At 36.0% G+C, this 27,127-nt stretch overlaps 1 protein-coding gene across 1 annotated transcript in view; it reads right to left on the reverse strand.

Annotated features, from left to right (window-relative positions):
- eys (eyes shut homolog) overlaps positions 1-27,127 on the reverse strand; it is a 248,419-nt gene that overhangs the window by 56,356 nt on the left and 164,936 nt on the right. Inside the window, exons 40-41 of the mRNA XM_038296242.1 lie at positions 22,217-22,387; positions 6,558-6,708 (exon numbers count right to left, since the gene is read on the reverse strand). Of these exons, the coding sequence (XP_038152170.1) occupies positions 6,558-6,708; positions 22,217-22,387 (322 nt within the window). The remainder of the gene's footprint in view (positions 1-6,557; positions 6,709-22,216; positions 22,388-27,127) is intronic.

A 27,127-nucleotide genomic window follows, 5' to 3' on the forward strand; every position in this document is an offset into this window, starting at 1 on the left:
CCCTCCACCAAACTTTACACTTGGCACAATGCAGTCAGACAAGTACCGTTCTCCTGGCAACCGCCAAACCCAGACCCGTCCATCAGCTTGCCAGATGGAGAAGCGCGATTCGTCACTCCAGAGAACGCGTCTCCACTGCTCTAGAGTCCAGTGGCGGCGTGCTTTACACCACCGCATCCGACGCTTTGCATTGCACTTGGTGATGTATGGCTTGGATGCAGCTGCTCGACCATGGAAACCCATTCCATGAAGCTCTCTGCGCACTGTTCTTGAGCTAATCTGAAGGCCACATGAAGTTTGGAGGTCTGTAGTGATTGACTCTGCAGAAAGTTGGCGACCTCTTCGCACTATGCGCGTCAGCATCCGCTGACCCCGCTCCGTCAGTTTACGTGGCCTACCACTTCGTGGCTGAGTTGCTGTCGTTCCCAAACACTTCCATTTTCTTATAATACAGCTGACAGTTGACTGTGGAATATTTAGGAGCGAGGAAATTTCACGACTGGATTTGTTGCACAGGTGGCATCCTATCACAGTTCCACGCTGGAATTCACTGAGCTCCTGAGAGCGACCCATTCTTTCACAAATGTTTGTAAAAACAGTCTGCATGCCTAGGTGCTTGAATTTATACACCTGTGGCCATGGAAGTGATTGGAACACCTGATTCCAATAATTTGGATGGGTGAGCAAATACTTTTGGCAATATAGTGTAAGTTCCTGCTTCCTATAAAGAAAAGGTTCCCTAAGCAGTCAAAATACAGTAAATTGAAGCCTTGCTTTTCATTTGCTGAGATAAAAGACTCCATTTCTTTAGCTGCAGAGAAATAAAGGAGGCTGAATAATCATATCTGCTAGGGACTCGCATGTGACAAGAGAATGAATGCGTTTCAGCAGAAAGCCATGTATCATCCTCATTGATCCCTAACTGTGTGTATTAAGAATGAAAATTACTCCAGCAGTGAATGTCAGGCACAACAGGTTTTAACCAAATAATGGATGCAGACTCACAAAATGACCAGGGGAGCATTTAGAGTCTGCCACTCTGGAAATTTAATCTTTGCAGTATAGCCCCAAAATATCCCTGAAGAAAAGAAAGACTTCCCAACATCAGAATTCTAGCCAACAGAAAACATGTCCTCCCCAAATGAAAAATGACACAGCCTCCCCCACCCAAAACACTCCTCTCTGTGAATTGAAATGACAGCACAGGGAGCTTCAAGAGGGCTCTTTCTTCCCTTGCCAATGTTGGTGTCTTTAGAAATAATTTTTGTTGAAAGTAAAGCCAAACACAAACACACACCTTTCTGTAGATAATTAATATAAAGTAACAATTTTCTGTCGTGGTCCTTTCCATTCAAACTGAGCGTTTTACATTCTCTTATAAAGGTAATGTGCTTTTAAAGCTATTGCACATATTCATATCTGACAACCACAAACATTAATGTATTTATGCTGGTATAATATATGATAGACCGAAAAATTCTAAAGCAGAACTTTTTAATAAACTGAGAGAGATAGATAATATGACTGTCTTTAAGATTTTAGCCATCAACAGCAAGATTTTTATTAAATACGTTGTTTATAATGTGCCTCTACCAGTTTAAAATCAAAATACTGAAAATAATGCTCATCAATTTTTGCAAATTAGCTCAAGCTTAATAAGGGTTCAGTCTAACAACAGCTCATATTAGGTATTTCCTTTAATTTTGTAAAATGTAAGTGAGGACTCTGACTTGGCCTTTCTGGCAAGTACCTATAGCCACTTTTCCATTGCCTTTTTATTTCAAAGCCTGGATATTTTGAGAGGCAAAACTCAGTGCAGTCAATTTATCTAAATTATGATTGTTTACATTATATTAATATTTTCATCCCAGCAAATAAAATTAGATAGCTTTTGCTGGGAAGTTTTTACATTTTACATTAATGTAGGTATTCATTACCTGTGCAATGATTCAGGTCATGAAAACCAGAAAATAGACTTAAATTGTTATGTAAGCAGGCTTTCACTTAGTTTTTCTGAAAAAAGTTTCAACACCTATCCAAGTGTGCTTTCCATTTGTGCAAGGGAGTAACCAGTTGGAATGCTCATATTTTTTAAAAACCTGAGACCAAGGTGTTTAATGAGTGGGTCATATTGATTTGCATATGTTAGGGGATGGGCTTAAAAAAAAAATTCTGTTGTTTCACAGGTTCAGCTACTGCAGCTAGAAAACTTTGATTATGGACAAAATCTTGGTGTCATGAAGGGCTCAGACCTGAAGTTTTATATATATATATATATTTATATTAGTGCTGTCAAAATTATCGCGTTATTAACGCGTTAACGCGAGGCCATTTTAACGGCGATAATTTTTTTAACGTGAGATTAACGCTATGTGGTTTTATGGTACAATTTTCCAAGTACATCCCGCTGCAGCCTGCGGGAAGGCGGGGCTATTTTCCCCCAGTGTATGCATTTCTCATAGGCTTCGAGAGCGGAGCTCCTCAAGGAAAAAAGACGCTCATACACTGGGTGACGCTAGTGCCTTTTCTTTAAGCCCCACCACCAACAAACAAGTTGAGTGTCTGGTAACTAGTAGCAACCTGAAATACGCTGAGAAAACAGATTACTGAGGTGAAATGGAATCTGCTACGGAACTCTTGCCGTCTGTGTACGCCACAGGTCAGTATCGTGTGTGTGTGGGTGTGTGTGTGGGTGTGTGTGTTCTCATTTTTGTTAAGAGGCTGAAAAGTAACTTTCTAGAGCATAGACTACCTCCATCTAGTGATGTCGGTCTATTGCTTTTGATGTATTGATTGAAAATTGTTCATTATTATCTTGGTTAATTAACATCTAATGTTAACTGTACTACATTTTATAGCAGTAGGGTAAAATGCTTGTCTTTGTTCAAAAGACTGTATTAACTGTAAAGACTGTCTTTTACATCAGCCTGTTTTTAGGGCCTTTTTTTTGGCTGCATATTTGTTATTTTTTGCTACATGCCTCCCCATCTTCTTGCCATATGTTTCTATGGCATAAATCACTGTCTGTGACCTGTTTTCATTTAAAAAAAAGAACATTGGCACAAACCTAGCCTGTATGTATTTTTTTGTATGTCATCGAGAGTATTTAAATGATTTTCAATCAGGAAAAAAATGTGCGATTAAAATGCGATTAATCGCGAGTTAACTTAGGCATTGATGCGATTAATCGCGATTAAAAAAATTTAATCGATTGACAGCACTAATTTATATATATATATATAAAACTCCCAGCAATATCCCCTCCAACCTCCAGCCACTGGGGTGCCCCCCTCCTTCTCCTGGACATGCATATTTTTTTACTCTGGCTTCTCCCTTTCACTAAATTACATGTTCTGACCAGGAGATGATTCTTTTCTTTACATCTGTCTCTTTAGATCTGTCCACAAATCATGACAGAAAGAATATTTCAGTACGAAGATTGAAGTTTAAAAAGAAATTGTAGGTGACCAGCCAAGGGCCCATCAAGGAAAGTGAGGACATTTTGAATGACTACTACTCTTGCTCCAATTTCAGTCTACAATTTAAGTTCTGTATTAGGCTTTATCCTTCTGCCATCAAGTCTAAAGAACCTTCCTACAAGAGAAAAGCATCTTCACAGCATTATGCTACATACACCATATGTTACATGGGGACAGGTTATTTCTGTTTGTTTCCGTTTTTTTTTCTTTTCACACAGCATTTTGGATAAAGAGTAATCCTGAAACCATTCAACCAGAGAACTTTTTTCCAGTATTTGCTCCATTCTTTGCATTGCTTGTGGCATATTTTTAGAAGGCACTTCAACTATAACTCTCATTTTTTGCGACTTAAGAATTTAAAATTATAGATATTTACCTTTTACTTCATAGTTATTTATCTCAATTTAGCCAATTTTATAAAAATCCCAACAAAATCCACCTTAGTTTGTGGTTGTAAGATCTTTATTTGGAAAAAATCACTTTGAAAGAAAGTTGAGTAGTTGATTTTCTCTGGCACCTTTACAGCATTATCTTTATAAACTGAATTTCCTATTCATATAATTTTAGCATAAAGCTCTCATCACTTTCTACTTTCATGCAATAAAAGCCCTATATTTATATGCAGATTAAAGATTTAATGAACAGAAACTGAGAATGCATCACATTCCGGCTTTAATGTTTTTTTCGCCAATACAGTTTATTCATACTGCAGCCTCTTTTCCAAGTTCTTTCACAATTAAGTTTAGAGTCACAACATGTCTTTATATTCTAAATTAATTATTCAGAATGTCTTTTATCACCTGTGCTGTGGATGATTAACAGTGAGGAGTATTTTAAGACTGTTGAGAAGGAACAAAATACAAATCCTGCTAGAAAAAAAAAAAAACAGAATTCCTCCCAATTTGATAGCTACTTTATTTTCTTCTTCTTTAAATAAATATGTAATATGCTCTTAGTAAAGAAAAAAAAGTAATCAGAATGTGTCATATCATTGCCAAACATTTACATACACAAATACATATACAAAACAAACTTTTTTTTTCCATTTTACCACATTAAATATTGCAAAGTGGTGTTCTACTTATCTGCTCTTACTTATAGTCCAACATCAGAGTAACACAGAGTTTGTTGTAAAAAAAAAAGTTTTAACAGAAATTCTTTAAAATGGAAAGGTATATGTTTTCTCTTTCTGGTGTCCTGTGCGGTGTAAAAAAAGCTTGGATTATGTATGTTTAAATGCAACTGCTGCCCAACATTGCACAGTTGCTGACACCTGCAAGTTACAGAGGCTGCATTCAGTGTCGTCAACTCAAAGATAAGGAAAGTAGGTATTTGGTGCTCACACGAATACCACTATTTTACATATGAATCAAAAGTGCTGAACATATCAAGAATAAATAGAGCTGGAGCTCTGCAGCAGTGATTTCCCCCAATGGCTTCCTCTGCCCCAAAGTGATGAGCCATAAACTGATGCATGCACCATAGAGACGAAGGATCAGTTGTGCAGGGAAGAAGCATTGCTTATCGGACTTATTTGGAAGAGATGTGAAAGAACTGTAAATAAATGTAGATTAAGATCAACCTATAGCCAGCTGTTTTTGAGCCAAGAGTGTTCTTAAGATAATCTAAATGAATAGGTTCATTTAAATGCGTTTTGCTTAAATAGAAATAAAAGAAAAATACTACAGCAAGCATGGTAACAAGACAAAAATAAAAAGCTCATACAAGCTTATATAAATAAAACCCTGGTAAGCCATGGGTAGGAGCTGACAAAGTCAGCTTTCCGGGATTTATGGTTGATATTTATATCAATCTATTACTTGATCTTTTGAAATTCAACTTGGTATTTTCATATTTTTGTTTCTTTTACTTTGGTGGGTAGCACTTTGAGAAAAGCATGTAAACATCACAATAAATAATAATCATAAAAATAATTTTTAAAAATAAATTTTATCTCAAACTCAATTGCAGAACTTGTGAACATCTTTATTTTACAGCCACACTCGAGTTTCCAGTAGCACACAATCAAGGTTTTATCCATTGCACAACAGTAGTTGTACAGAGAGTTATTTGGATTCTTTGAAGATCTGGCCAATTGACTGTTAAAATCCAAAAATGAAACAGTCAATAGTAATAAGACCCATTCATATATGGTGTTAACCTGGTAGCCGCCAGACTGATATTTCTAAAACTGAGTTGAATTCTATGTCATCAGTATGGGATGGCTGCCGTTTCAGTCTGTTCAGAAAAAGGAGGGATGTTTAGTACAATACTTTGAGCTGATTGGGTGATGTGCCAGCTAGTACCCGCCTTCCATAATACGCTTTCAGCCAATCGACCACAATATCACAATAGGATTTGTCTGCAGCTTCTTAAGTGTTTTTCACAACTAGTAGAGAAAGCTGACAAATCAAACTTTTTCCAAATCCTGTCGGAAAAAAAGCACAGACATCTTGTTCCGTCTGAAGTAGGATCTCTGCTCCTTCTTCAAAAACGAGAAAATATTTTAGCTAAAACCAGGTCAGTTGGAGTATCGACAGGTGAGTCTTCCAGCATAGCCACGTTTGTAATTCCCCAGCAAGTTCCTTCTGACTGTCGTCATGCCTACAGTACATGTCCCGCCCCAGAAAACACCGCTGGCTCACTGGTTGTTACGTGATAGACATATTAGCCAGAGTCTTTTGAGATGGATTTGTTGTGTTGTGTTGTGTTGCGTGATTTGTTGTTGAGACTGAAAACATGGATCTTGTGACAATCCAGCTTGCAGCACAGGGTTATTATGGTGTAGCACTGTGAACTTCACATCGTAGCCCCCATAACATTAGTCATATGGAAACATGAAAAAATTATACGTCAGTTATCATCTGTTCTATTAGCCAAGTGTTGAAACTGTTGTAACTGATAAGGTTACCAGATGTCTGAATTTTGGTTTGCTATCTATTCACGTAAAGTTGGTGTTGTGTTTATTTTATGTTATGTAATCATACAGGCTAAATAATAACATTGGGGTTAGAGTTACAGTAACAATAACATACAAGATAAGAAGTATTCAAACATCCAGAAATGGAAAAATCCTACCGTATAAGGATTGGCATCCATCTGTTTTTATTGATTCTCTTGCCAGCAGCTGCATATAAAATATTAGTGTCACCACAGCCAAGCTGAGCAATGGGGCTTCCATCTTCAAGGAACACATGCAGGAACTGATCTCCAAAGTTCTGCTCCTGGGCTAAAACACAGTAAAAAAAAGGTTGAGTTTTTCTCTTTTTTTTGTATTAACAAATGCAACACACTATTAAAGCTTCAATGTAAATGTCATAACTCTTAAAGCAAGATAAAGAATCATTTTATCAGAAGCCCCCACCCCCCCAAACAAAAACAAATAACAAAAAGGATTTCTTTTGAAACTCAAAAATAGGTTTGGGCCTTTTAGAAAGCCCCTGAAAACAAAAATTATGAAAAATGAAATGAAAGCAGAAACATATAAAACCAGTCCTCATCCTATATGTAATCCTAAAGCTTAAATATTCAAATATTTTGTTTATACTGCACCAATGTCAGTCAGTATAACGGAAGATGTTTAGCACAAGGTCATATGTGCTGTGATCAATACTCAGCATATGAAAACCTGAGGGAGGACTCCTGTCTGCAGAGGCTTGGCTTTCTCTAGATAAAAGCTTATCAAGAAACATTCACATTTCTGTGACCTCAACAACAGCACACACACGCAGGCGGCAAAATGTTTCCTCCTTTAAAGAATAAAACCATAACATGGAGCTGACCCAGACCTGAGAAGTTCTAAAATGTCAAAAGCTCAATGCAGAGTCTCCGTCTGCATGCAGCACTATGTTTATTTCTTAAAATCAAAACCAATTTGGTTCATTTATATAAGGCCAGTTTATGACGACAGTCAACAAATTCACCTGGGACACATGTCAGAAATCCTAAGCTGTTTTTAAAAGTAACCCTGCACTAACTGTTCTTCATTTGAACATGAATAAAAAATACAGACAGATATCTGCTCAAAGGGCAAACAGAGTTCATTTAAAAAAGATATATAAAAATAAAAAACTTCAGTTTTGAAGGGAAGATGTTTGGAAAAAGTAAAGAGCCACTGAGCAAAAAAAAAAAAAAAAAAAAAAAAGTACCCATTGCTGCAAAAGGCAGCTTTGGTAAATTTGTTTAGAAAATACAGTATATAGAAGAATATTAGGGTTTGTTTTATTATATATTTATATATATACTATATATACATACATACATATATATATATATATATATATATATATATATATATATATATATATATATATATATATATATATATATATATATATATATATATATATTTATTGTATACATAGTGCCATAAAGATCTTGAAATGTGAACTGGATCTCTTCAGAACTGATTTTATAGGGAAATAATTTAGTATAAGAATTAAAACAAACTTTGTTCACTTCAACAGCAGCGGATGACATTACTCTCCAAGTCCTAGTTATGGATCTTGAAGCAGTGACTCCAGCTGTAGTCCAAGTTTTATAAATCATTTGTAAAGGTTTTTCCTACCCCACCATTTTCTTCCAGTAAACCTTTGCTTAAAAATAAAAAATAACACCATGAAAAAACACCTCTCTAAAGAGCTCTAAATAATACTTAAGGAGCAGTTAAATTACATCTGCGTTAAGCTGACTCCAGCTACTTCTAAGAATAAAATATCATTAGGCCATTTTTGGCATTTTTTATTAATTTTGTCTTGATCAAACATTTTTGTTGGTCACATTTGATCACAATTATTAGCTGCATCATATCCATCCTGCAAGAAGTCTGTGCAGTTTTAAAGAGTCAGTATTGTTAGCATAATACTGTACTTTGCAAACTACTGTGGTCTTTGTGAGTAAGGTGGAAAAATTCCCACCAGCACCTACACTGCTGTCTGAATAGACAGGAGCTAATGCATGGCAATTTTAGAATGCAGGTCATTGAGGGAGACTCAGATAGAAAGGGAATGTGCCCTTCTTGTCTCACTGTGAAGGAAGACGTGGTTACATGGCAGGGGACTGAGCAGCAATGCTGCCCTGTTTGAGAGACCTTAAATGTTTCTCTGTTTCCAACAAGGCCTATAGAGGATATTTCAGCTGAAATAGAAAAGGTGACAAGGGAGTTCTAGTCCAGAGAGAGCTACTGAGAAGGTGTAGAAAAAACCTGTTTGATATCCCAAAGACAACAGGGTTAGAGCCACAATCTCAAGAACAAGGCTGATGTGGCAAGCTAAATATAGGATGAAGGTGTGTGTGGGCTTGACAGCCTTGTGTCTTAGCAGAGTGCATGTCATCTATGCTAAGGTGCTGTAATGACATAGGTGGGTTGATTCAGACATCAGTAAAGAGAGCAGGACCAAAGCTAGCAGTTTGAAGACAGCATGGTAACAGAGATGGAAATCAAAGCAGTATTTAACATTATGAAAGGGGATCAATACGATGCTGGTCTCTTCATCAGATACAGCAGAGGCTGCTTTTCACTTAAAATGCTTGGTATTTCACATTTGCCAGTGGCTTGTGTTAGATCATTTAAAAACAAAAATCACAATAGATATTGATTGGTCTTTTCCCACCCACATACACATTTTAAAATAGATTTCCAACATGTTTAACTTGGATTTAGCCATTATACATTTCACTGTTGTTCCTAAACTACTATTCCCTCTTCACATGTAAAAACCAAAGAAATCAGGCTGTTATTAGTAGCACTGGCAATGTGGGATACTTTCCTTCTTTACCAGTTAAACCATGACGTGACAGGTTTTTGTAAAATACTTGTTTCCCTAATCATTTAATTTTCTCTGCCACTACCATGACAAATATGTATAAATAAATATCATAAAAACATTGTTCACACCAAATACACATCCAATGGTATAAGCAAAAGCAAAATAATCCTTCTCGATCATGGAGAAAATGTATTATGTCACTCAGAACCTGCAGGCCATAACATGCTTTCCTTTCTGTTTCAGATTATACAATCCAGTTTCCCTCAATAAATTGGTTTATGACTTATTCCACAGGTTAAACTTGCTCCGCTTATCAGGGTGCAATTAAATATACTGTATTTATTAAACATCCACCTTTGTTAGGCTAAATCAGAACTGTGCTTTGAGAAAAAAAAGATCTATCTTCTTTTAACTTCACAAGCTCAACAACCCTTTTCATAGCCCTAGTAATTTGTTAACCAAAGACTACAAAGTTGCAAAAGACATTATGGTTAATCATTTAATAACTTTGTGGTACAAAATTTTTATGTGTGTTGCTGCTTTGTATATTGCGATTTGCAGTGAACGGTAACCCTACAATTGATTGGAAAATACTGTATCAAAAAAGGGGTTACAAATAGTGTTTCTTTTTATTTGCATAGATACACTCTGTTTGCAGCCTGAACTGATGGCATCTACCACTTTATTTCAAGATATAGCACAGAATGTCAAGGCCTCAAAAAAATATTTTATTACAGACATTAAGTGGAAACAGGTGGATGCACTCAAATTGTTTATAATAAAGATAGGAGAAGACTGAGAAAAAAATTATTCACCTTGGAAACTAAGGGAGGCAGGAATCCCTTAGATCAATATTCTCAGAACTTGAAAGAAAAAAAAAAACTGGAGAGACATAATCTGAGGTAAATAAGTTAAATAGTAATAAAACACAACAGTACATAAATAATAAAGAGCTACTAAAAAAGAGTCAAAGAAGGAACTTTAGTACCGTTGACATGTGTTGCATACATCTTGGATGTAGAAATTGTCTACCATCCTGTCAACCATCCAACAATTCCAGTTAAAACTTTATGATTTGGAAGTTGGACATTTCAACTTGCAATGTCAAACGCAACGTATCATAAGCCATGATATACAAAATATAATAATTTTTCTATTTATTGCACAAAACTTCACAGAGACAAAAACAACAACAACTGCATATTTGTAAGAAAAAGAAAGAATCAATACCAGGTAAAAATGACAGCTTCCCTTTTTTCCCCAACATTTTTGTCTGAAAGGAAATAGCTTTGTGCCATCTCCATAGCCCTCTTTCTATGCACTGAACCTTACAGAGTATTCGTCCTTTCTGTCAGTGCCTGTCACCTGTTCTCTCTCCTCTTCTCTCCCTCCATTTACCCCCAACAGAATCACACACACACCCATCACCACACAAATGTTCACACACAGACACACAAAAACATCCCACCTCCAAGTTTTTCTCCTCTCATATCTGACAATTGAAGTCCAGGGGGAGACTCAAAGATTTGCTTCAGGGAGAGTTGGTGAAAGGGAAGGCGGAGAATAAGGAGCAAATGTATCTCAATCTCAATGTATATCACTTTGTTTTCTTCTGATTAACTTTGTCTGTTCAATCTCTGAAGGTTTCTCTTCAGTTCCTCTTGTCTAATTTTAAAAAAGCAAGCATGCTATGAGCAAGGAAGAATAACTAGATAAAAGTCACAATGCTGGTAACAGAATGTATGCTTTCATCTATCTTAACTCAAATCCCAATGGTTAAATCTCTGTATTCTGTAGTGGTGAGCAGTTAGAACAATATAGAACGAATTTAGCTGAGACAAAAAAAAGAAAAAGAAAAAAAAATCCAAAATGACACAAAAGATTGGTTTTGAAAAGCGCTTTTCAAACTTAATCTTAACAGTGAGAAATGTATCTATGAAACAAAGATGGCAACAAAGATGGCGAACTTTGGAAATTGATTCATATATTTTCGAACATGATGGGATGTACATATGTTTTTTTTTTTTCTTCTTTTTTTGTTTTGTTTTGTATGACTTTATTAATTTACTTATATTTGCTTTTTATTAAGTGTTCGAAATAAATGATCAATCAATATAATGCAGATTTATGCATCAAGCCCCCTGGTCACTGAGAACCCACTCCTGGTCCTAAATATATGACATAAAACAACTAGCAATACAATTACAAGTATATTTACATAAATAAATATTTAATAGGAATAATCAGAATAATTAGAAACAAAATACAAAATGTGTTTCCCTACATGCATTTATTTTATTATTTCCTTTAGTAATTTAAACTACATTGGTTTATTGTGTATGTATTGGATCCAACCATCCACATACCATAATGAAAAGTTTACTTGCTATGGCTTTTTTACGCCACTATCTTTAATCATGTCTTTGTCTAAAGAAATACCATAGTTTATTTAGGGTATTAATTAAAACTCAATTATTTAAATAAACATATCAATATCCTAAGTATACTCTCCAGTAAAACATTAGAGTTAATTAAAATTATAGAGGTGTGAAGCAGAGGTCTAATTTCAACCAAGTTTTGCCAAGTAACACATAAAACATTCTAAAACTAAACCTTTCAGTTAAAACAATAACCTTTGCTCTGCAATTATACTTATTTTATTCTTAATATTATTAATAATCATTATCATTGCAATTAATAACAATTCTAATTAAAGTTAATTCATAACAAAAATCATGTTTTGGATTGTGATTTATGGCCACCAGTCTTTAATAATTGCACTGACAATTGATATTACTGATTAATATATAACGTAATGTGGATATCAAAACCATTTGCAAAGCAGGTTCTAAAGCGCTAGCAGTGTTAAGAATTTACTGTATCTTTTAGGAGTTACTGTGCCTTATGCTGCGTTCACACCAGACGCAGCAGGAGGAGCGAGTTTACATGCAAAGTCAATGGTTTACGTGCATCAAGGCGCAGCAAAAGGTCCTGCAGCGGGTTTTGAGCAGCAGGGGCAGCGCGTCTGAGTAGCTGAAGCAGCTCGTCGGGAGCGTTCAAGCATCTGCTTCTGCTGCGCCTGCTGCGTCCGGTGTGAACGTAGCATTATAGGGGAGTGGCGGCCTAGTGGTTAGGGCATAGAGCTTTGAATCCTGAGGTTGTGAGTTCAATCCCCTGCTGCCACTCTGGCTCCCTGAGCATGACCCCTAACTCGACACTGCTCCCCGGCCCATTGCTCCCAAAGCGGGGGCTTGGGGTTATGCTGCTGCAGTAGCAGGTCAAATTCAGGCAGGGCAATTCGGCTGCAATTATTGCAGTTTATAACTTAAAAGGGGAAGGAGTTGGCCAGCTTATATGGGTTCTTGAGGAGTTGGGTTGTTTAGCAATTCTGGCATTTCTTCTCCTCTAGCTTAGCAGCATAATGAAGTTGACGTGCTCTGTGGTTTGTCAATTCTGTGACAGAAGGATAGAGTAGGCGGAGTTGGTTGTACAGCTTGGCTAAAGCAATTCCAATACTCCGTGGTTCAGTAAACTTTTAGAAATGAGGCCTTTTGTGTCCCAAATTCTTCCATGACTTTCCTGTTAGACCAATTCCAAATGTGCCTCTTTTCAGCAAACTCGAACAAGGAGGCAATTATAGGCTTTGCAGATAAACCATTCTGTAGGCTCCATGCTTCTAAGCTTCTTCTTCAAATGAGGGTGGGTGGGCAACAGCTTTTGACCTGTAAAATGCAGCACCACAAGGTTACCTCTATGATTCAAAGAAAGAAACTCAGCTGAGGTGATCTTCTTCAATGCATATGCAGCTGCACAAGAAACCTAATGGCTGCTATTGTTGCCCTCCAATAACCTCTTATGTGACGACACATCTGTAGACATGCTGGGAGCATTAGTTACGTTTTTTTAACATTGATATGGCAATACAGATTTCAAAACTATTGCTGTTTCTCAATTCACAAAAACTGCCAGTACGAACTTGTGTTCTTGCTAAGTAGGTTCTTGACAAAAATGCAGGAAAGTATGGACTCGGGGAGAACAGGAGCATGCAGCTTACATATGGTTCAATTAGAACCATGGTGGCCATACATCCAACTTTAGGACGGCCAGTCCGGTTTTAAGAAGACCTGTCCGTCATCTGCCGTTGCTTTGAGAGGGACGCCCATTTGTGAAAAGTATGTATATTGAGATGCAAATCGAAAAATTATATACACTTAAATAAAAAAAATGTATTGCAAAATAATCTATTGTGGCAGATTATTGGTTCAAATAGTTATGAGACATTTTATTGTACTGAATGGTAATCAAATCAGCAATGTGGACATGACTGATATCAGCTCAGCAGCTGGTAGACCAAGGGATCTGAGCGCACTTGCAGACCAGAAAAATGCCTAAACTGAAGACAATATTAAATCCTAAATGGATCAAAGAAGAAGGATTTATATCCAAAAGCAGAAAGGATGATATCATGCCTATTGTACGCTGTGTTGATGTGACGTGGATGTAAGCAGTAAAGGTAAAGGTGCCAATGATCAACATGCTCGCACAGATAAGCCCACGGAACAATAGAAGTGCAGGAACCTCTTCACTTTTTTTTTTCCATGAAGCCACATCTCTGCAAGATGACAAAATATCTGGTGCGGAACTTTGTCACGCCATCAGGCATCACCAATAATACCAGAGAGTTGACTGTGGAGTAAAAGTTGACCGACAAATCTACAAGGACTCATTAATAGCTAAGGGGGTAACCTGTGGAAAAACGAAAGCTAAAGCTTCGTGTGAAAATGTCCTGCCACCTTTCTCAATCCAATCTTATTTGGACTACATAAGAGAAAACGATCTGCATTATTCACTTGCGACTGATGCATCAAACAAAGATCAAGTGTTTCCCCAACCTATTGAGATATTTCCACTTTAAGGCTGGCATGCAGAATGCTTTGTACCATTTCCAGTGACAGTACTGAGACATTGGAAGCTATAACAAATCAGTTAATGAAAAAACTCCAGATGTCTGGTCTGAATTTGGAAAGCATGTCAGCAAATAAAGCAGACAATGGCAGTGTAAATTATAGAAAACACAACAATGTTTATCAAAAGCTGAAAGCAGCTCGAAGTGATGTGCTTGCTGCCAATTGCTTAGCGCATATTTTGCACAATACATGAAGATATACTGTATGGCAGGCAACTTGGATCTAAACATTGAAAATCTTGTGTTAAAAGTATGCAGACATTATAGCATCTCAGCCAGTAAAACAGCACACCTGAGTCTTGAAAGGTGTTGGCCACCGTAATTGGAACAGAAGTATACTTGTGATGTCACCACACTCCTGGCTCATCTGGAGCTGCATTTCACCTCCTGTTATTAATAGTCTCTAGATAACAATAAAATCTTACTTTTTTCATTTACGAGGAGATATATTTTTACACAAACACAGATCAAATTAACATTTTGCCAAATAAAACAAAAAATCGCCATCAGGGCCAGCGTACTTCACACACAGCTAAAGAGAGAGGGCTGCTGCAGACCAGCTAAGGATAGCCCTGGCTGTGGTTGGACTCAGAGGTCTGCTGGTTGCCACTGTCCTTTCAACATCGAAACTTTTTTTTAAATTCCGCACTAAATCAGCAAATGTTCTCGCCTCAAATTATGTTAAAACTTACTTTTATAGGACAATGGCAACAGAAAATAAAATGTTTAACTTAATGCTCTGAGCTCTGTGAGCACTCCACTGGAAGCTGCTGTCAATCTCAAGAACAGACAAGTCTGCTCTGATGCATAATCGGTAAGGACACAGGAGCGGGAACAACATCAAGGGACTTTGCCCGTTCTTGGTCTTGTGTTCATGTGAATTGGAACAGTACTAGGGCTGAGGCTGATGACATTTCACAAGCACATGAGAATGAACAAGTACACATATTGAGAAAAATTTTATGTGTTTGACTACCATGCAGTTGTCAAACCAAGTTGTTATGCAAAAGCAGTGTCACATTCTATTCTGTTCTTTTCTTTTTTTATTCTATTTAGAGACTTGCCCATCTTTTTTCTGCAGTATGTAAACTAAAGGCTAGGGTGTTGTGAATCAGAATCCAGTCCAATCAAATTTATTTAAAAAGCACATTTAAATGGTGACCAAAGTGCTGTACATTAAGAAAATAAGTAATACTGTAAATAAGTAATAAAAACAAGGATAGACCACATCACACCTCACACAAGAACAAGCAATGTATGCTGTGATGAATGCCAAACAAAAAAGGCAAGTCTTTAGAAAGGATTTCAACAAAGACAGTGAATTAGCATCTCTGACAGGTAGAGGAAACCAGATCCAAAACTTAGAGCCACAACAGCAAAAGCCTGATATCCTCTGAGATTCAGTTGCATCTATGGAAATGACAATAGCAAATCAGCTGACATTAGAACACAAAGGAGAGAACAGGTGTTGCAGTTTAAGAGAATGGGTAGAGGAATGCCACAGAGATATTTAAAAATAACAAATAAAAAAAATTTAGATTTTCAACTCAGTTTAGTACACAGCAAACAAAAAGCTGTCAGAGCAGGGATGATGTGTTGTGCCTAATTGTACATTGCCATCTGAAATGTACTTTAGTTTGTTCTAGTGGTTCTTTAAAAATATTACATAATATGACCAATGTTTATCATTATTTAAATGTACATATTGCTGCAGTAGGGATGGGAGATTTGGTGGTTTTGTTCTAAAACAGTTTCTTACCTTGTATCAAAATCTTTTACAATCTATGTAACCCTGACGTCTTTCCACCACCAAAAATCATGTGTGTTAGGTTTATTAGACACTTTGAATTGCCTTGAGGTGTGCATGTTTATGATGCATTTCGTAATGCTGGCTTTTGGTCAACTAGAAACGATCAAGGGTATGCCCTCTCCCTCACTTAGTGAACTGTTAGATATAATCAACAGAACAAGCCCCTAACAAAACCTCACCCACAAAATTCTGGAAGGGATTTGGTGGGTAAATAAACTGAGCAGATGGTTGCTCCTTTAAACCCTCATATTTTTTTAACAATCCAAATTATAGAACCACTTTCAAACCACTCTTTGGTACATTAGAAATGTCATATGTACTTTATAAATTTCATATTAGTAATTTAAACCCCCTGATCAAACCAACAGGTGGAGAGTAACAAGTGAGATATACTTGCATTACTGTAATTAAGTTCTATTTGTTTGCATGTTGTATTTAAGATGTTTAAAAAAGCTGCACTTTTATTTAAGCATGTTTTATTTCAATCATGTTATTTAGTTATGTTCAAAAATACTATATGTTGTTTAATAAAATTTATGTGTTTTAAGAAAAGACACAAAAACAACAACAGTGATCCATCTCTGGAAAATAAAAGGTTAAAATGAACAAAACAAAACAATATATAGTAAGTATCTAATTAATAAACACTAGTGTTAAATTCATACAGGAAGGCTCTTACTTGCCATCAATCCCATTACTAACCGCCAGCCTATTGGTGCAGCTCTATGCTTTCATATCAGCCAACATTCGTTCAAGACTTTGCATTTTTAGGGCTCCAGATTCAAGGACTTATTTCTTTATTGCTAAACTGCAGTCCACCTCCATCCCTTCACCACCTTCCTTCCACTAACTTCACAACAGTTCCCCTGATTCACAAGCCTCCATTCACCACCATTATCAGACTCCAGGTGGAAGACGTCTCTGACCTGCATTCAGTACATATGTTTTCTGCTGGGGCCACTGAGCAACTTAACCTTATACTGTACATTTCTCGATGTCAATAAAACTTTCTAATAGCTTCCTTTTCTCTGCTTGAATTCAAGCTAAAGGTTTGGCTCACTACTTGGGAAACCAAAAATAATTTGCTATATGTATTGCTAAAGGATATCCTTCCCACCTACAGCAATGAACATCAAGAACTTGTTAAAAAAACAAACAAACCTGATGAGTACTTTTCGTTCGATACAATATAGTATTTTGGATTAGATAAAAGTAACTAAATAAAACTCATTTTTACTGAAATAAACATAAATAAGGGGAGTGTTGGCCTAGTGGTTAGAGCACTGCGCTTGTGCTCTAAGAAGGTTGCAAGCACCCGCTTCGATCCCCACAGGAACCCAGACTCTGGGCTCCTGAGCAGGGCCACACTGCTCCCCGGTAGCCGCACTATAGCAGCCCACTACTGCACAAGGGGATGGGTTAAAATGCAGAATGAATTTCCCCATTGTGGGACAATAAAGGGATTTCCATTACTTTTTAATAAGGTACTTTTTCACTTTTATTTGAGTAACATTTTACACGGGTAACTTTATTTTCATCAAAGTAACTACTTTTATTAGAACATTTTTTTTTCTCTATCTACCTTATTTCCAACATGCATAATGAAATACACATCCATCTTGGTTGGCAAAGTACAGTAAGTACCCGCCATGTTAATATTTCATTTAGTATTTCAATGTAACAACAATGAAAATGTAATGCAATATAACACTAGAAAGTTCAAATAGTCATTTTGCAGCTCGTTGTGATAAAGTGGTTCAGTTTGTGTTCACCACTTGTCCCTTATACTTATTTTTTATTTATAATGCCTTTGTTTATTTTTTCTGTGTGTTTAATCGTGGCTTGGTCCACTAAAGTGCAGGTGTGTTGCCAATTGGGGATACAAACTGTAGTTCTGGGAATCTCAAGGAAATGTTTGTCAAAGTGAAAAAGGCTAAATAAAAAAACATCAGAGGAATCTGAAACCAATGGCTGATGCTGTTTTCTTGTTCAGCTTGCCAATCATTAAGCAAAATACCTCACCCTCGCACTACGGCTAAAATGTGTCCCCTAAAAATAAGTCAACACAAGATTAAATGTCTACACTGTTGGCAATAAAAGTGAGTATACACCTTCCCAAGGAACTTATATTTCAATTATTTAACTCTCTTGGATGTGGAGTTCACTACAGCTTTACAGGTTTTTCTATGGAATCCTCTTCCATTTGTCCATGAGATCACAGAGCTGGTAAATGTCTCATCCTTTTGGGCTCCTCCACCTTCCAGTTGAAGATGCCAAGCAGACACTCAATGTGGTTTAGGTCGGTGACATCCTTGGCAAGTCAGGTATATTTAACAAAGTGGTGTTTGGGTTTTTTATAATGTTACATAACTGCTTTACATTTCTAGTTTCTGAAGGAAGGGAATTATTTTCTGCTTCAGGACAGTATGTCACAGTACAGGTTTTCATTTATGGTTCCCTCAATGAGCTCTGAAAGTTAGCAGCATCAATGCCACCCCAAACAATGACACCCCTACCCCCATGCATGACTGCAGGTACAGTACACGTATCTTTGTACTCCTCTGCCGATTACTGTGAAACACGATTGACACCATCTGAATCAAATAAATGCATCAAGGTCTTATTAGACCAGACAATCCATGTCCTTGGTCTGCCTGATTTTAGCAAACTGTTTGCAGGCTTTCTTGTGCATCACTTTTAGAAGATAATTGGGGCGTTACTCACTTTTGTTGCTGGCAGTTTAGACACTAATGGCTTACTGCTGAATTATTTTGAGGGGAGAGTAAATCCAAAGGGGTTGCAATCATCACACTGACTACTTTATATTGTATCAAAGTGTCAAATCTCTAGTGACGTCCCATAAAGAGATATAATGAATTACTAAAAAATAAGGGTTATAGGGTATTAAACCCAAATTTGATAGTTAAAATAGAGTCCAAATATAGATGCAGATGGAATTTAGATAAACTTTCTTTTACAGATACTCTGTTACATTTGACTAAATACTTTATTTTAAAAAGAATGGGCACAAATTGAGTGTCTGGATGTGCAATTGTATTAAATTGCCCCCCCCCCCCCCACCCCCCCCCCACCCCCCTACCCTTTTTACCAGCTACAAAAGGCTGGTAAAAAGGGTAGAAAACAAAAACATGCCACCCTTTTTATATTCTAATCATAAAAAAAAAAATTCTCAATTTATTTCCATTTTATAATGATGCACTTATTCACAAATTCAAGTAATGGTTTTAAAGTAAAATGTAAACATGTTCAAGGGGTATATGTACTTTTGCAAGACAATGTCAATACTTTCCAAGTATGTAAAATGGAAAGTAATATAATATAAAATTTCATTTCACTACAAGTGCATTTTTCTGTTTCTAAAAACACATAAAGCAAGTAGTTGCTATAGTGAAGCGTCTTTACAATTAGTCTGCTGCTCTATTCTGAAATCCTTTCTTAGAGTCTGCAAAACAAGTATTATAATAATGTATCAAACATTTTTGTATAGCTCAACATACTATTTTGAGAACAAACATATTGAAAGGTAAATTTACAAACTTATTTATACAGTAAGTGCCATCCATTTGTAGATTAATTGGTGTGCTAAAATTACAGTCAATACATCAATATTTACATTAAATACAATCACAGATTAGCTTTATGATTAATAAGAAATGTTGCCTTGCTTTTTATGAGGCCATGTAATATATCGATAGTGCACAGAAAACGTGTATTTATGTCCCTTTCTTCATGTTCTCTTCTCTACACCACACAAGACCAAACCCTAAAAAAACAACATTGCAATAGGCACAATATAACTAAATAATAAATTATTGATCCAGATTTTCAGTTACACAAAATGTATTTGTAGTAGCTCTAAATAGGCCTTGAGTCAGACATTTGCTATATTTTCAATAAAGCATTTGACCCATTTTTAAATAAACCAATTCATATAAAAGATATATATTAGCATTTTTAGATTTTCCTAGCTAATTTATTAATGGTTCTTTAAGAATAGAAAATTGACCTTTAGTTTAAAACGGAGGAACTTAGCAAACCTAAAGGGAGACCAAAGTTTATCCAAAGAAAAAATATTGATATTATTATTTAAAAAAATCTCAGTATCTCATAAAAGCATTAGAAGAACTACTACTTAAAATACATATATATTTTCAGTCCAGTTTTAAGGTTTATTCTAATAAACTTTAAAAGCCGAAAATTCACCCTAAGCAAAAATGTACTTGTTTAGATTTATTCACACAGTAGGAAACATAATGTTTGGGTTCAAGGGAGCATTTTAGCCAGCCCTCATCTTGCTGTTACATAGTCCCTGAGATTAGAAATTTTCTGCTTTGATCACAGGAGAGACATTTAACCCCGAGGTGCACTGTAACATTTTACAGACCTGGAAATGTAGATCAGAGACTGTGAACCTACAGAGGATGTCACAGATAAGAGGTTGATCTAGGCCATACCGGCAAGATGAATGTTATGATGTCTGTACTCAGCCTGTGTGAAATAAATCACCCATGATCGCCACACAATGCACGGTGGTTAAACTTTAGTTGGACTTGCACCTGACTTGTGCAACATGGGAGCAGAAAAATCAAGGTGGCTGCAGTTTTTAGAGCGAGGAGCAGCAACTGTGGTCCGCAGAGACACACGCTTGGATGTTTTTCGCAGTCATTAGAGGACCTATAACTCAAGGCATGCATGCTGTGACCTCACCTCGAAGCTGTTTGGAAACTTAGTACATGCAAATGCTTTGACAGAATTGTAATGGAGATTAATATGGTAAGATTAAGCCTCATCCTCATGGTTAAGCTTTTGTAAAACTCCTAGAAAAATTATAAAGAAAGGAATGATGAATAAGATCTAAGCGACTTCTCTCTCTGCCCTAAACAATGCTTTATTGTTAGGAGAGTCCACTCAGGGGCTGTCTGGTATCCCCATCCCAATCTTCCTCTGTAACAAAGGGGTTTGTGTATGTGTCTGTGCAGGTGTAGCAACAAAGGAGCTGGTAAGAGACAGAGATACAATGTAGAGCTCAAGGTTGATGTAAAGGGTGAAAGCAATGTTATCTCTGAATGTGAGTGACCAGCTCTTGAGAACTCTTTTGTTTGCTTTTAGGTTACAGCTCAATCATCTGCTGTGAAACACTAAAAAAAAAGCTGCCGTGGTGTCCGCAGAAGATTAGTTGGAATTGTTATCCTTCCGATGAGGACCAATCTTTCCTCTCAAACCTAATGTTTCTTTTTAAGTTAAGCTTTATTTCTTACTTTTATGATCTAATTGTTTTAAAACCAAAATAAAACTTAACATTTACACAAAATATCTGTATTTGCCTTTAAAAATTACCAACAAAATATAAACAACTCATGGTTTTTTAATGAATGAGTTGATATTTCCTTAAGATTCTTCATACCACTTCTTTAATGTATAATATAAAAAAATAATAAATAAATGGCAATTCTGATACTGACAGTAACAGGAGATCAAAATGTATTCAATTTTATACCTTTCCTTGTTCTATAGATCATTGATCTCCTGTGATACTTTCTTTAGCCTTTTAGAGTAATAATGAATTTACATAAAATTGAACTGCATTAACTGTGTTTTCCCTTTAGTACAGCAACTGCTGTAATCATTTTCTGTTAGAGAAGAACATTTTGAGAACCTTAAAAAACCTTAATAAACACATTTTTACTTTTGCTTAAAAAAAGAGAACAACCACTGAACATTGCTCTAAAATGGGCTTCAGCAACACAGATACCAAGAATTTTACTTTCCGAGCATAAACTCTTGCGTGGTACTGCTCTGAATATTAAACTAAATTGCAATAAATAAAAAGCAATCAAATCACCTTCTTTAGCTTTACACTTAAAAGAAATGTGATAAAGAGAAAATTAGTCATGTTTTACAGAATCAGACTATTAACAAACTTTTCTAAACCTTTGTATCATAATAGATTCTATCTAACTGGTGGCTAACAGCGTGTTTAGCACAGAGGCAATTTTCAGGCAAATAAAGAAATTGTAAAAAAAAAAAAAAAAAAAAAGGTGAATAGAGCAAAATAGAATAAATAAAGTTAAGTAATAAAAAATATAAAAAGAAAAAGTTATAATAGTAGTTATAATAGAAGAAAAGAATCTGAAAAAATAGTAATTTATTCTTTAATGGAAACTGTACTCACTGAAGAGGATGGTGCCCTGTGTTGATTTTGTTTTAACCATCAAATAGAAAGAGATGCCTTCAGCTGCTGTTGTTGAATTACTGCTGTCATTCAAAGGTTGTGAGAAGGATGCAAGAGGCTTCAGCTTCAGGTATGATGTCCCATCAAAAGATGGAATATAAACTCTGCTATCTAGAAAGAAAAAGGGAAGATTTGAATAGTCATATTCAATACATTTCTTTTGAACAAGTGTAATGAAAACATGAAAAGTTGCAGTTCTTTTTCTAAATGAAATAGATGGTTAAGTCATTATGATCACAAACTTACAGCACCTTTTAATTGGGTTTAGTCTCACTGCAATGCTATAACTTCACAATAAAATAGAAAAAAAAATGACAATTTTTAATTCTAGTACATTAATGCAGAAAAAAAGTGGCACATTTAGCATTTTTGTTTTGTAAATAGTACAGAAGAAAGAAAGTTTTTTGGATATAATTATTGGGTGACACAAACAGGCACTCATAAAATTAATAAATAAAAAAAAAAAAATAAAAACAAAAAGAGAAAGGACTAGGGAACATGTCACGTGCCATGTGGACATGTGATCTTTATATTTTAGAAAATTAGAACAAAGGAATAGCTATAAACCTGCAGCAAAGGAAATAATGAGAACGTTTTAGATTTATGAAGAATATGGATTGAATGAAGACAAGTTTTTGTACCATAAATATCATGACAGGGGTGGCAAGAGAGATAAAAATTAGCAACACATCCAAAATTTACTGTTCGAGAATTTTAATTTTCCAAATATTTCAGAGTCAGACTATTTGGCCGATAATAGCAGTGTTATGTCATGTACAATACATTCAAAACTCTTCTAACCAATCTGTTTCTGGTATATATGTCACATTTTAATAAAAGGGAAAGCTGAGCTGCAATTTTTCAACACAACCTATAAAAAACTAAAATAACAGAAGCTTCATCAAAATAGATTTGATGGCAGCCATTTTGATCTATGTAGCCTTAGATTTCGGTCCCAGTAAAGTGGTTTGAAAGTTTGTTTTTGAAAAGAAGAATGGTATATCAAGTGAAAGCAATCTCTATAAATGCTTTCCTGAGTAAGTAGAAGAGCAGAAATTGCCCACTGTTCTCCTTTGCAGCACATGATGGCCTGTCTGTGAGCAGAGTCAGCAGAGCCTTGTCAGGGCTATGTGCCGGTGTGTCATTTCCCACTGGATGACAAAGCGGTTTGACTTTAAGGAAAGGTGGAGAAAGTACAAGCTCAGGTCATCAACTCCACAAACCAGTGATAATTTGTTGGCCTTTTACACAAATCACACTGCACACCATGTGGATAGTTTGCTGATCAGTTCCAAGAAAGATAACCCAATACAAGTTACATAAGCCACATTAAGGGGAGTCTGCTGACAGCCTCTGCATTCAAAGAGAAAAGGAGCATGCACTCAGCTAAGAGCTATATGAAGATTATGTTGAGTTTTCTCCTATTATTTTTCCCGCATTATGGTTGTGCTAAATGTTTTTCCAAGTAACAAGTACAGAAACATATTTTTTTTCAAATCACACATCAGTGGATTGAATGTCTCCATTCAATTTGCCTCAAAAACTTCTTTAAAAAAAAAAACTTCTTGGGTTTAAAAACAAAGAACTCCAGGAGGGAGAAATTACCTTTGAATCCAATATTGCCACTATGTATTCATTATGTAGTGAGAGCAGCAGTTGTATACTGCTAATCACCATTTTGCATTACCTTTTTTGTTGTTTGATTTAGATTTATTTATTTATTTATTTGACAGGGACAGTGTACATGAATAGGCATTCCTGCAAATGCACCAGAATCTGTCTCTACATCTGAGAGAAAAAAATCCAATGCATAAATTTAAAAGTTTTTTTTAAAGTATATGGAATAATTTTAATCTGGAGTGACTCACACAGAGGAAAGCCTCAATTAGAAAGTTTGATTGACGTGAAAACTGTAATTCATTTGGAATAAGCCGAGACATCAATGCTGAACGCAGTTAATCTGCATGAGGTGGTAGATCAAGGTTTAAGATGTCTTCCCCCATAGAATCTGACACTAGTGGTGGAATGGAGGCTAGAGAATGAGTGTAAAAAAAAAAGAACATTTATTAAACTAAACAATCATCACTACAATGGAAGCTATCAATAATATGAACTGCAGAATGTTACATCTAGATATTTTCACCTTTTAAAGAATAAACTTAAAGGAATAGTACACCCAAAACATGATTAGCCTTCATTTTCTAATCACCCCCATGCTGAACAAAACTCTGGAGTACTTTTTTGATATCTCAAATGCATCTGGAGATCTGGGAGGCTTCTTGCTGTCTGCTGACATTCAAATAATGGAGGTCTATGGCGCCCGAGACAGAAAGGTCCATAAAAGTCCACAAAAACGTTTCAATATTCCTCCATACTGCTCGTCCAATGTAATCCAAGTGTCCTGAGTGGGTAGCGTCCATAATTTACTCGAAACGAAGTCATTTAGAACGTTTTAGAGCCTAAAAAGTAGTGTATAGGATTTCCTAATAGCGCCCCCATGCGCGCTCACGATTCTACGGAAGCCGGCAGACCAAACCGGAAGAAAGTGCGCATTCAGCGTCTGCTCTGCCGATAATGCAAGCGTAGAAGAAGAAATGTGCTGTTTACCTGTGCAAAGAAAGAAACAACGAAAGAAAAATGTCTGAGGACTTCAGTGTTGAGGAAGAGCATGAGTTCTTTGCCGAGCTGAATGCGCTGGTTAGGCTCTAAAACGTTCTAAATGACTTTGTTTCGAGTACATTCTGGATGCTACCCACTCAGGACACTTGGATTACATTGGACGAGCAGTATGGAGGAATATTGACACGTTTTTGTGGACTTTTATGGACCTTTCTGTCTCGGTCACCATAGACCTCCATTATTTGAATGTCAGCAGACAGCAAGAAGCCTCCCAGATCTCCAGATGCATTTGAGATATCAAAAAAGTACTCCAGAGTTTTGTTCAGCATGGGGGTGAGTAGAAAATGAAGGCTAATCGTGTTTTGGGTGTACTATTCCTTTAACAAGATTTTAATAGCGTTTCACTATTGGAGATATTCCTCTTTTTTGTCACATATTCACTTCTTCCCAGCCTTCTTATTCATCCTCTCCTCCAGAGAAAACAGTGTTGTTGACTTCTCTGGCTTCTGCGTAACACTACATGTAACAGATAGGCAGCCAAGGCTTTGAGACACAAAATACTGAACATCCGCGTTAATGTCTCTGTTGATGAAATAGCTGTTTCTTTGGACCAAAAATGATGAATCAATCTTTTAATATTCGTTGGCAAGTTTTCTGAACAAGGAATATTAAGCTGGCTTATTTTTAAAGACACAGGCAATTACAGCAACCACATACTAGATGCCCACAGAAAAGAGTTGGCAACACCGGGCCATTATGTTGGCAAAGCTGCAGGCACACCACATCAGGTCCCATTAATGTCAAACAATGAAATACAAAAACAAAAAAAAGTTCTAAAAGCCTTTATTTGTTCCTCTTTTCTTAATGGTTTCTTAATTTTAAGATTTATTGACAGGCGTATAGTTTGCTCTAGATTCCTTCTCCAATTTGCATATGACAAACATAGGACTGAAGCTGTGGTGGGGGTGAGGGTGGTGTACAGTGTGTTAGTGTGACCGGTGTAACATGTCAAATAAAGGTTGCTGAAATGACACGAATGAGACATTGTGCACTTGCCATTTTATTTTTCTCTAGGGTTCAGCTTCTTATATTACAGCTTCTAATATACAAGTCAGAAATAAACCCTGGGAGCTGTGGAAGGAAGCTGTGATCAATACAGAGCAATCTTAAATAATTTCCCACTTCACTGGTTTTGCTTTTTACACATAAGACCTGACATAGGCGCTATTTACAACATACTCTGAGATTGATTTGTAAGAATCTGTGAAACACTCAACGAATACTGGTACATTTTACAGCCTGACTTTTATGATGAAAACAGAATAAACATGAATACTAAAATGTGTTACGGCACTTTGTAAATGCATTTATATTTCATGCATATTTTTATTTTATTTTTTAGGTTTCATAAAAAGCTTTAATGTATTTTACTGCAACAGAAATTCATTCATGGTCTTTCATATCTTTTTTTTTTTTTTCAAATTAAAAGCTGAAAATATTTAGGATTTATTTAGCTTCCCTTAAATAAGAGGGATGCAAGCAATTGCCTTAAAAAGTCACATAGTAAACAAAAAAAAAATCCAACCTGTCTGTAATTCAAACTCAGAATAGCTACACTTAAAAATGAAGCTAGATTATTATGCCTCTAGGATTGAATCTCTTATTGAGATGGTACAATCCATCACCTAATAATGGACAGAGTATAAGTGGAAACAGTAATTTTATTTAGGTATAGCAACACTTTATGGGATTTTCACAAGAGGAAAACAATTGTCCAAAGAAACGCCTAAATCATCCCATCGAGTTATGTTTTCTGCACATTACTATAAACAGAAAATCTCAAGCATGATTCAACAGTTTAGCCATTTGAGTATTAAGCTGTAAGGATCTGTAGGGATAAAAAAGATGGTCAGACTTTATAGGAAGATGCATGATGCCAAATACAGGAAAATTCTGGTTCTTCTAGATTACATGAGAAAGTAGCAAAGATGGAGGTTCATCTTAGAAAAAAACTAACTTACTGTAGCTTTAGAACACAATCACACTATTGCAATATATAAAACAGAAAATAACAGGGTCAGCATAATGCTCAATCAGCAAACGTGTATCTCTGTGCACAGAAAAATAAATCTGTCAGTATGGAGATGTCAACTATTTTCAGTATTACTTTTGTTTATAATATAATTTGTTGCTTAAAATAAATATTCTGTATACCTCTGTGCATTATGATGC

This window comes from Cyprinodon tularosa, unplaced genomic scaffold (assembly GCF_016077235.1).
Source record: "Cyprinodon tularosa strain WSP-4 unplaced genomic scaffold, ASM1607723v1 ctg37, whole genome shotgun sequence".
Classification (NCBI taxonomy): Eukaryota; Metazoa; Chordata; class Actinopteri; order Cyprinodontiformes; family Cyprinodontidae; genus Cyprinodon; species Cyprinodon tularosa.